The sequence below is a fragment of the Anoplolepis gracilipes genome, chromosome 12 (assembly GCF_047496725.1).
Source record: "Anoplolepis gracilipes chromosome 12, ASM4749672v1, whole genome shotgun sequence".
In the NCBI taxonomy this organism is placed as follows: domain Eukaryota; kingdom Metazoa; phylum Arthropoda; class Insecta; order Hymenoptera; family Formicidae; genus Anoplolepis; species Anoplolepis gracilipes.
In genome coordinates, this window is record NC_132981.1 from 6720072 (window position 1) to 6732942 (window position 12871).

The 12871-nt window shown below is 35.5% G+C and overlaps 1 protein-coding gene across 5 annotated transcripts in view; it reads left to right on the forward strand.

Moving 5' to 3' along the window:
* The window catches only part of LOC140671960 (fibroblast growth factor 17), a 132971-nt gene that overhangs the window by 74664 nt on the left and 45436 nt on the right, over nucleotides 1-12871 (forward strand). The window contains exon 1 of one of the 5 annotated variants that reach the window (XM_072903733.1): nucleotides 22-557. The exons of the other annotated variants lie outside the window; for them this stretch is intronic. Within the exon in view, the coding sequence (XP_072759834.1) occupies nucleotides 556-557 (2 nt within the window). The 5' untranslated portion in view covers nucleotides 22-555. Of the gene's footprint in view, nucleotides 1-21; nucleotides 558-12871 lie in introns of those variants that run through there. 5 annotated transcript variants of the gene reach the window in all.

Consider the following 12871-nt stretch of genomic DNA (forward strand, 5'->3'; position numbering starts at 1 on the left):
GTGTTTTTTTTTTTTTTTTTTTTAATAATGAAAAAAACAAAGGTATAAAACCAACAGGGTTACGCGCAATTTTTTTCGACTTTTCGTTCTATCGGTTTATTTACGAGAGGAGGCTCTCACGTGCCTCGCATACATTTCTCTCGATCGAGTCGTGTGCGAATCGATCGAGTTAAGATGATTCCGAGGGGATCAGATGAAAGGACGATCTCAGCATTCCCGCCACATTACACCGACACCGACACTTGAGTTATCTTTCTTTCGTACATCCTCGAGGATCGTACACGCGCGTGTGTATCCAATTGCGACAAAAATCCGCAAAAAAATTTCTTGTGATTTGCGTGGTGCGGCCTGCGTGCTGGTGCTGCGGTGGCGGTGTTATTGTTGTTATTATTGTTATCGGTGGTAGTAGTGGTCGCGCACGCGACGACGGTGGGTGAATGATCCTGGCTCCGAGCTGGCAAAGGTACTCGTACACGAATACTGGGATGATGTCCGCTTCGGATCACGCGGTTCCTTCACGATCTCGTCAATCCACGTCGTCTAACGCGGAACCAAATGTAAGTTGCTGTTTACACACGCAGGATCATCACGATACGCTGGGTATCTCGCGACGGACTTGTAAAATTCACTTGCCTGCGCTTTAGCGACGGATAAATGACGAACTGCGAGCTGTAAAAATAGAAAAAATTTGTCAGATAAAATTGTAGGATACGTAATTGAATAAACAGTTTTAATAAGCAACACATAAGTACGCACACGCGCGTATATATACATATGTATATATAACACGACTTGTAAACATATATGAATGATGATATTGAATATTGATCGCAATATGCTTATTATTTTCGTACTCGTTAAATTATTTGTACGTTTTAATTTTCTTTAAAAAAGATAAGCTTCTCCCTCTGCTCTCTTTACAGCTCGCAGCTTATCAATTGCGACGTTCTGCACGTTCTTCAAGTAAACTCTTTGCTGTAATAATCACAATTTGGTTTTAAGATTTCATTTAGATTAAACATATCGAGCGGGTTTGCTTGAGATCGTTCATCGATTGAATTCTCTTTATGATAATAATATTAATGTATATCAAATATAACCATAATACACAGATTTTGTTTGGTTAAAAAAACATGTTTGAGTTTAAAAGACAAAGTTAGATGCATTAACGTGACACATAAAAAATTATTGAATGAAGTCAGTTTCGTCTAAAAAAAACATGTTCATTTTGAGATATAAATTTTTCGTGGAATTTTTCAACATCAGACGGTAAAGCGACCCCGAGTGGGCCAAAAAAATCGTGTCGATTTTAAAACGCAGTTATGTTCAAATACGGTAAAAGAGACAAGTCGTACCTCGGACGGATACGACAACGCTTGTATAACGGTATTCGTTATGAGAGCAGTACGTGTTACTGGAATAGTTTAAGGGAGAAGATCGACTCTCTCTCTGCTCTTGCAAGCCCTTCTTCCCTGTTATACGTATGAAAATAGTCGCTCTTCTGATAATAATATTCTGCATTATTTCGATATCCCTTTGAGTGAGATTATATTTTATTTGGCATGAAATGTTTAAAGGAGGAAAAAATTCGAGCTTCCATCTTCTCTTAAAGTATCACTTTTAATTTATTTGCGCTGCTGTATAACGGTCTCAAACAGCGGTACTCAACCAACCCTTTGTCACGTTTGGACCAGTAACCCCTGCAGATGAGCGTAACCGACAGGACCTTGACACGATTTGCAGTCGACTAACGAAAAGCTATATACCCTTTCAAGCCAACGGTTGTTCATGCTAGGGTAGGGGAATTCACGCGTGATTTCACGGTGCTGCGTACACACCGTTTGCGGCTTGTATATGCATTCAATTCAGTACTTTTTATTCTTTACATTAATCTTTATTTCTTTATTCCGTTCTGAATTCTATCCTATATATATATATATATATATATATATATATATATATATATATATATATATATATATAATTATGTATTTTATTATAATGACATACTATATATTTCTTTGGTAATTATTTTCTATAATTAATCATCTTCGTTAAAATTTAGTAGATATATTTGAATACAAGTGAAAAATATACACTAATTAGGTAATATTAAATTTAAATAATAATTGCACTACCACTAATATAATAATTTTCGCACAGCATAATTTTTTAGTGATTCTCAACTTCAATTTTAAATTGCGAGAAAGAAAAAGATTTCGAGACATTAATTTAAGCACCTTACATATGCGCCTAAATATATAAACTAAAAAAATATCAACTGGACTTTCGAATCATTAAGTGGGACATTCTACCTTATCAAAGATCTGCGCGAAGGTTTCGATTTCATAGGTGACACACACTCGCAAGAAATCGCCTTCTGTTCTTCAAGATCGAAACTAATCCGTTTAGGAAGACGGCGACCCAGATTGTTTGCTTTTTATCAAATAAACACTTAATCATGAGAAATTCCATCATATTGACGATTATCAAAAGGCGGCAAGTTCTCAACGAGAAAATCAGACAACACATCTGCGATAACGTAGCATATTTTAGATAAGGAAAACGCACAATTAAAATATTTTTCGGATGAGCCCCGCATTATTTATTAAGCAACGATATTCGATGCGATGCGTTTTCTTTCTTCGCATTAATCTTTTTCTTTTACTTTCTTCTTTCCTTTTTTCATTCCTATTGATTGAAAAATATATATTGCGAATCGTAATATTTTATATTTGATCAATTGTTACAAACCGATTGAACCTTTTTCAATCAATGACAAATTGATAATTGTTAATCATGTGCCTAAGTGTTCTTCTTGTCTTGTGAAATCATATCGTAGATTTTGCGCTGTTATCACACAGAGTCATTATCTACATTCTGATTTATTCTGCTGCTGATCCTTATAATTACCAGAATTTTTTCGATATTTTATTCACGGGGAAAAAGCGTACGCGTACAGGATGGTATATAACGCGTGTAACGCGGGTCATTCATTTTGCGCTGTAGAAACTCAAACTGAATTACAGGGAATTATCCCCTGTGTCGACCCGAGTGACAGCATTCGTTACGCCGTATGATCATACGCCTTGCAATTCTGGAACCTTTCACGACTCGTTGGCTTTTATCGTATTTCCTAGTAATGGATGGGCGACTTTTGTCTGCACGCACTTTACATCCATTGAACGGATACAATAAGTTTTGAACAGATTAATCAGGATAGTTGAACTTTCTTACTCACATTTATTTGCTCTGTGATTTTTTTTTTACAGTAACGGTATCGGATTTAATTGTGTACGCTAATAAGCCTGCGCTGAAATTAGACACTTTGATTTTTTATGCGAATAAAAAAAGACAACAGTGGCGCTTTATCGTCGCAGGAAAATTAGCATTAACGTCTCATGAGAAATCCTTGCATTTTTCCTCGTGAAGCAGACCATTAGTGTCCATCGAATGGAGCACGATGCCAGGTAACAAAGCTCGACCTACGTTATGACGCGCAAACATTGTAAATCCCCGACGAAGCGTGTGCTAACATGAATAATAAGCGAACATAGGAAAGATTTTAGCGGAGCTGATGACTGCATATAATGCATTTTGGTCCGTTCTTAGACCTCATTAAAGAAATTCACATTTTAACATTTTAGGTCTAATAATGCCATTTTTTAAAAGCATTTTTAGAACATGTTCATGATTTAAAACATTAGTGTAACATTTTGATAACGTACATACAGATAAATTTTCTTTTACATAACCCATTATTAACCGGTTAATAATTTTTTTTTTTTTTTGCGTGGGCGAAGATTATTTAATAAAAAAGAAATTTAAAGAAAACATGTAAAACGATATCTGAAAATACAATATTATTGTGAAAAATATTTTGACTCGTTAAAGTTTGCATTGGATGAACCTTTATTTTAATGCAGATTGAAGAATAATTGATAGAATGAATGCAAGATACTCTCACAATCAGTTTGATTACTATTACGTGTGTTGATTGCAATGAATATACCGAATAACATTTATATACCTACATATAGGTGCGGGTAGAATCCAGCTAGAAAGAAAAAGTTCGCGGTACGATATTATCTATCTTGTGTCACAGTTCGATATCGAATACTAATATTGCGATAGGATTTCATTCAAATGGATATATCTAAGGAAATTAAATTCTTGAGCTTTTTACTCTTTTAATACTAATATCAGATTTGCATAGAGAATGCTTTAAATTGATTATTTTTAATTAGTACGCGTTACATTATATTTATATATTAATTTTAATACTATAGTTAATTATTAAATAATTAATATTATCTATAATTATTACTATTAATGTTAATACATATTTAATGAATAATTAATTTTTTTTATCCTGTCTTGTTCATAAAGCATTTTTCGAGTACGAAATTGCGTTATTTTTTACAAAGTCTCCATGTTCGATACTATCGTATCCGAATGAGGGACGGACATTCTAACGCTTCTAACATAAGTAGGCTAGTTAACGACCAAGAGAACGAACGTGATTTTCCTAGCAGCCCCTTATCGGTAATTTAGTCAATTACTAGGCACGATAACGTGTTAAGTAGAGGCATTCGTTTACAAGCAGAACTGCCCTGCGATTATGGCAGGTGTAACATACAGTACCTTCGATTCATTCAACTAAAGATATTTACACTGATTGGGATTTTACTTAGTAATGGCACCATAGTACAATCGCATTACTTTTAAAAATTGTTATAGTTTTATCTGAAAAGTTTCTCGATTTTTCTAAAAAAAAAAAACTCTCCTTGTTTTATTGAAAATTCGAGGTTTAAAATTTATTTACATATTAGATGTTTATTTATATTAAAATCCTTCTTTATATAACTGATAACTTATATAAAATGTAAAAGTATTCCAATTTTTATTTGACTTTAGTCCACTTTCTTCTACGTTAATACAGCAATTTAACCTTGCTGTCTTTTGACGATGAAAGTCCAAACAGCGACTTAACGACGTGGAAATTACCCGCAATGTGAACTGGCAGGTCCAACCGCACGACAAATACAGCATGAAAGTAATATAACGCCCCGCGTACCGTGTGCGTACATACATAAGTCCGGTACTACTCTCTCCGTACACGCATAAGTACTCATTCTTTCGGTTCGTACGGAGAATTGCTTGGAAGTCTAGCAGAGTCGAATACGTACGTGCAATCCGTTGTGTATAACCTGCGATAACACGTGTTATGGCTTGCATCGAAATCGATATTTAAGAGAAATTGCAATCGCGAACATAGTCAGTGACATATGTGAAGCCGCCTTCTTATACAATAGACAGATGAGAAATATTATCACCACATTTGTATATCGAGACGTTTATCGTACAATCTTGGCAGGTGTTAACAGTTTAAACTGACAATAAGATGAATGAGGCGATATGTTTTTTTTTTCTAATCAACAATAAATATATTTAAAAAGAATCAGCTTCTTTGCACAAATTCGAATTTGAGAGATTATCCATGCATGATTTTTTGTTAGTTTTAAAATTCCTCTTATATTATTTATTTTATAATAAGGGTAAAAATCCTTTATAAAGTTAATAACGTTCGAAAATTAATATTTAGACACTCGAATAACTTGATAAACACATGTTAAAAGTGTTATTTTTATTTAAGGATAAATTTAAAAAAAAATTTTGCTCTAATTGTTCATTGATGCATTTTAGCTTGTGCACTTTATCTGGTGCATACTTTATCGTACTTTGAAGAACAGACGATCACACGTGCCAGTTAATTTGTTCGTGCGTAGTAGTCGGCGCTAGGCCCTCCTCGGTCGGATTGAGTTCTAAGCTTGAGGCAAAGATCTCAAGAGCCCCCTCCTCCCCTCCGTCATGACATGTGGAGGCGGAGGCGACTGAACGTTACCACTGCTATTAGGTAGCTGCGGGTAAAAGCAATGCGCTGGCTCAGGACATTTCTACATCCGGTGTACGTTACGGGACATAAGCCGAACGGGTATCAAGTGACGTCTAATCCCTTGGAATTGCGTATTCTCCCCGGTCTCGCGGAAGGAGAGACGGGATTTTTGCTTATGGGAATGAATGTTCCTATATATGTTCCTCTCTTGTGAACTACTTGGACTACCAGGCTATCTGAACGGTATACATTTATATTTTCTTTCTACATCATATGTATATATAAAGATGTTCTATACAGGTTTACGTAAAGATGCTTTATATATCTGTAATATGAATCTGTTTAGAGTTTATAATTAATAAAAATAAGAAACCAATTCAAATTAGAATTATTAAATAAATAATAATGTGTCTAAAATAATATTTCTAGTATATTGTATCTAGTACGATATTTAATTGAGAGCAATATGTAATAATTATAAAAACATCGCGACCTCGTTTTTTTTTTCAAGAAAATATAAGAAAGTCGGAAATACTCCCGTTCATTAATATATCTGTTCTAAATGCATTGAGGAGGATCGATAAGCTTAATACTGTGAATATCGTGAATAATCTCTTTTGCCCTTTCTGAATATTTCCATGAACCTGCTTTTTATTTTACTATCTTCCGAGCGACTTGGTAAATCGATCGCGGTCATGACGTATTTATTCGGGGCATTCAACCGCAATTGAATTTGCAATCGGTGACAAAGTATAAAGTCCACCATTATCGAAGGAGGAAGTAAATCGCGCGTATGGGCCCAAATTCATGAAATCATAAGAATGATCGATGATCGTGGCCGAATCAACGCGACGGTCCGTACCTTTTGCGACAGGTAAAAGTCGACGTGCGATCTATCGTGACGCGTTCAATGTGTTTTTCTCAGTGCGTAATAATTGTGGCGACTGAATCGTCTTTTTATATGACTTGTACGAGATACATGCGACTTTTTTTCTCCGTGTTTTTTTTTTTTTTTTCTTTAGTACTTTCTCGGTTTGCATAAAATTCGATTTAAAAGATAACTTCGATAATCGTTAACCGAACGACCGAGTCGCGAATTAAGATTGATTTATTGCCTTTAATATCGCTTTTCTGGGAAATATCCAAGATATTCAGTCACAGAGAAAAAAAACGTATTGTCCGCGTGCGTATTACACGCATATGTTTCTGTTATATGTGAAAGAGGTCGTATGCATGTTTCGCTTTTACTGTTGCAAAATATATGAAGATTAGTGAAAATTATTCGTCTTTTCTGTCTACGCGCTCGTCTGGCAGAAAATTTGCGCTCACATTGTTCTTTGATACGTGACGAAGAAACACTTAAAGCATAATCGATTATTTTCTTCACGTGTCGTGATACTGTTCTGCAGCTCGCACGTTGTACTATAATAAACAAAATATTAACCTAACTAAAAAACTTTTGCTCTTTTTGACGAAGATCGTTTTCTGTTGTTGAATTTTTTTTCTTATTCCTCTTTTTCAATTTCTTTCTGTAAAAGTATATTTTTATATTTTATTTTCTTTAATTCTATATTCTCTTTTTCTTGCTCTTTTAAAGATCAACATATGTGATCGCGTTTCATTTCCATATGATTTAGGTGGTATATATGACTCTTTGACATTTAATTTATTAAAAAAATTCATTTTTTTTATCATAAAAGAAAATTCAATGACTCAATAACTAAAATTTTTCCATCTTTGCAGGACGTGTTAAAATTACAATTAAAAATTATTACATGAATTATATACGAGTTTCATATCAATTTTTAGTAGCCTTTGCCACGATATCGATTTCATTTCTCTTTTATTAAGTGTTTATTCGCGGTGTGAGAAACTGCTTACATGCGAACTTATCGCTCTTCGTATCTAATAAGCTTTGGAAAGTTTCGTAACGTATACGGCAATTATGCGAAATCGTCGCTTACACGATAATTTTAATGCGATCACGAACATGCGACGATACCCGATGTGAAACAGAGCTACGAGATGAGCGGGTGTCTGAATCAAAAATCCGGTCGGTCAAGAAGACGACCGGCGTAATGAGGATCATTTCGTCGCTCTAATAAATCAACTCTTTCGTTTCGCGTTGCGTGGATGCGTAGACATGTATGGGGACCTCGGAAACTTAATCGCTCGCACGCGAAGGATGAATAGGGATACTTACGGTATCTTGATACTACATCGATCCCATATTACGTGGAAGGTTTATAATTATGAAGTTACTTTACATTGATAATTAAAGGGTTTTGTGGTGAATTGAGTATCGATTGGGTAGATAAAAAAATCGTATGCAGTTAATTTTGGATAGGCCTTTTAGCTGAAATTTAATTTAATACTTGTACACCGAAATATTTGCTATATATAAAACTAAAATATTATTATATTGCTCAGGGAAAAGTAATAATCTTAAATTAGATTTAATTGAGAAAGAATATTATTTTGTAACATTTTGGATAAAATTATTATTATTTTGTAATATTTTGGATAAAATTATAGACCGATATTGCTATGGTTCTCGATCAAATTTAAGTATTCTTCAGGAATGAGTCGTGTCGGTTCTAAGAAGGCTCGAACTGCTTCGGATGTTCCAAGCTCTTTATAATCACGCCCTGCCGATCGGTCTTGTCATACGCATCGCGTAATCATCCATGTGATATGCTGGAGTTTTTTTTTTTTTTTTTTTTTCCTTTTCTTTATCCTTTATGTCTCTGTTTTCGTCCACCTGCTCCGACACGTCGTCTGTATCAGGTCGAGCTCGTCTCGTTCGCTCAAACCAACATAGTAGTGACAAGGTGGGATAAAAACGACGTGGTTGAGCATCGTTCGTCACGGACCAAAGTAAATGATGTCAGGCGACGAGGACGTGCATGCAAGGCGATTTCCAGTTTGCGTATTATCGAACTGGCACGGACGTCTGCTCGCTTTTGCTTGCGCCAAGTACGAGGTCTAGGGATAAGGGGTTCGACGGTTGTAATTACCGGGCGTGGTGCTCCAATTAAAAAGTCAATCAGCCCGTTTCTTGGATGTAGTGATCCGTTAGACAAATGAGAGAGAAAGAGAAAAAAAAATATCGTGTCGCGACACGTAAAAATATTTATGGAAATTCTCAAGTATTTTATCGTGTTATTTAATATCATTTTCAATAATTTTAACGTGTATCAAAAAAAAATTGTTTTAAATTAATTTATACTAATAAAATGAATTATATTTATTATATCAATTACGCGTGATATAGTTGACTATGTAGGCAGCCCTTGCAGCAGAAGCGCGCGTTGTAAAATTTAACATTTGCATGGATGATTTATGGCTGCGCCTATAAATTCTTCCGTTGTTTTACTAATTGGCTACGATTAACTGGCCGAGCAATTTGTGATGAGTTTGAATTCCATTTCAGTTCGTCGTAATAACGAGTTAGAGTGCTCGTAAAAAGGGTTCGTTCATTTTTGGATAGGTCGCGCATCTTCCATGAAGCGGGCGATATAAGGAACAGTTGTATCCTCCAAAACGGCGTAAATCTCTCTCTCTCTCTCTCTCTCGCTCTCTCAGTCTCTCTTAACTCCTGCCTCTTAACTCTTCCTTCTATTTGGTCGGTATCGTTAATGATCGTGTAAATCACAATAAACGGCCAAGTAGCATGAACAGGATGTCTAAAGCTATAGCTCGTCCGAATGAATCGACTGCCACCATGCGCGCGGATATAAGGGTAGATGACATAGGAATCATCGACCCTCATATCCTCGTTACTAGGTCTGACGTCACTGGGTTTCTAGAGCTACCTAATGAGTGTCTTGGTGTAGGGGTTTGCTTCAGCGGCAATTAACTTTTCTACCGTGACTACGTAATGGCACGTCACGGTCTATGACAGGTACGCTGAGAATGAAATAGAGAGGTTGGACGAGTTGAGATTAGCGGTTAATTTGATGACGTTGAATGCTATAAAACTATCATCGCCTTACTTTCGCCGGAAATGTTGAACGTTTTGTATTTTTTTTTTTTTTTTTTTTTTTTTTAACAGTATCTATTTCATAATTGAAAGGACAAGTGGACGAGAATAGACTGATTTTGAAATTGAATCTTATTACAGTAACACGATTTTTGATCACATATAGGTTAATTAATAATAAAAGTTAATATATTATTAAAAATTAATATTCTATTAAATTAAAATGTTATTGAAAAATTAAAGCAGAAAACGATAAAAATGTAACAATATCTGAAAAAGTATCTTCCTTATTAAATATCTTTTTTACTTATTTGTCTTTTTATTACAAACTTTTTTTTTATCAATTCGAGCTTTTTATCCGTTTGCTATAAAACGAATTACGTGCGTATCACTAGATGACGATGATGAGTTTGGCCAATAACTTTTGTCGAGCGGTACTTTTTCGCAGTTAAAGACTCTATTCGCGAGTGTCATCCGGCGTTAAAGTTCGTTCACGTATTATTCCCGTTCTCTTGCTTCTCTTTATTCGAGGAACACGCAGTGGAGACTGTGCCGGTCGGGTTATAACAATCTTCCATTATTGAGAGCCCTGTTTACAAATCGAACTCAGCGAGTTGATCATGCGCGCCCAACCCACCCAAAACTCCGAGAAAGAGCGGCGGCCATCGACTTTAGTTTAGAGTATTGCCACCACCGACGTCCGCCCTTTCGTATCACCGTCGCTGTGCTTAAACCCCCCTCCTGCCCTCCCCCTCGAACCGGGTCCAGGGAAGACTTCGAGTTTTCCCAAGTTTTCGGGCGCCGCCACCACCACCGCTGCCACCGTGCAAACTTTATTCCGCTGACTTGTCGTGAGACCAGCGCGTCTTGTTTTGTCCGCGTTTCCACCAGCTCGCCTCTGGTCGGGCATCGAACTCGGTACCCTGTCACGTAACTTCTAAGGGGATGGTGTTGGGGTTGAAGAAGCTTTGCAGTTACCGTTAGGGTAAGAAGAGGAGAAGGAGGAATGCCTTGATACACACACGTTCAGCATCTTACGCTCGGACAATTTTATTCGTTCATGTAAATGTCGACATTACGTACCGTGTTCACCTCGCGAAAGCAACATATGTGTTTCCAGGTCGAAAACATACGTTACGAAAGTCGCCAAGAATGCTAACGCATATAAAGTTCTATTTATAGAATAAGGCCGAATATTTTTGCGATATTGCAGTCGATATAGAAATGAAAAAATAGTCGAGATAAATGTAATATTAATGATAAAATATGTATTTTTTACCGAGTTCATTAATTGTTTGATTATATATACATATACATATAAGCTTGTTACTTTTTTATAAAATTTACACATGCATATATAAATATATTTTATTACCAAAAAATATATTGTCATATATTTGTGCAAAATATATAAAATTTGATGACTCGAGCGAATATAATAAAGTTCCAAAGCAATAATGCTTCAATATCCTTCGATACTTTCTGTGCACATGTATTCTCGTGATTCCGCTATCGCTAGCTATCATAAACGTATAATAAGCATACCAACTTAGATAGGGTTCGTATATATATTACGCGCTACTACATCGAACGTAGAAGCAGTAAAGCCGCTGAATAAAAAGGTGAGAGGGTATACAATGACTCGGACACGCGTCTGCGTCACGAATCGTCTCGACTTGTAACACGATACGAGGGCGATAATGCCGTTATCGTCCTTTCTCGACGGCGTATACGCGTATTGCATCGGTCAGGCTATCGTTATCGCACTCACATCGCGTAGGATCTCTTGTCCTCGACATACCATGTGATTAAAACAGGATGGTACGTCTATAAGCAAGATGGTTGGGACAGGTCAATGATCGTGAGACTAAATATTTAGAAGATGATCGATGTCATTGCTCTTTCCGCTGGTATTATCGAGAATCGTATCAGCTGAGAGGAAGGTGTGGTTTGTCTTTTCATAGATGATTTCATTGAAATATTAACATTAGAAGAGAGAACTGACTCATTCGATGCATTTATACCACGATAACCCTTTTAGATAAAATATTTCACATGTAAAATCTTATCGCTAAAATTATGAAAAATTGTAAAAGTAAACTGGATAGGAGATAATAAAAGAGATGCGAATGCAATTCCTTATCGATCAATTGCCTCCGCTCAAATTTTTAATAAAATATTTCTATTAATTGAAATAAGTGCGCGAATCACATACATGAAATTTATCTCAATTTTTACAATTACAATTGAACAATTATAATTTGTAGAAATTATTTGAAATTATCACGACATTAATATTAATTTTATATGTTGTGTTAACATTCTTTTTCTAATAGTTCTATTTAGATTTAAATTACCATTGCGCTATCTTTGAATCTATTTTTTGTTAAATTATTTAACCTGGATATTTCATTCAAAATATATATATATGAAAATTTATTGATTGTATTGATTCATATATGAAAATATAATTGGTGTGAATATGCGCTATATATATGAAATATTGGTTGATAATTTGACACATTTCATGATTATTTTATTTTTGTTAAACGAAAAAGAATGCTGTCAAATGTCAACGACTCATCGTTATATTCCTTAGATATTTATCGGTTCCTGTTTTTATACAATCGAGTTGTAACGTACGGGAAAGAGTTTGTCACAGTTTTACATGTGTTATTGAGTTACTTCGGCAACCAGTACACTAAATATAGTTTATGTGAGCTAAAGGTTTATTCTCTCCGCATGAGAGAATCTACATGTACTTATCATGGCTTTACATTCTTTAAGACGAATAGAGAGATCGGGACAGAGACCAAACAGTAGCATTTCTGCCGCAGATATCGATTTTTAGTGACGACGACCCCGTAGAGACTCCTGAAAAATTCATGAACTCACGTCTGTTCGATTGTGCTCGGCTCTTTCCACAATTTTCTACCCGTTCTCGAGGGAATGTCTTGTTTCCGATGTCGTTCTAAGGTTGACTAATTTTATAA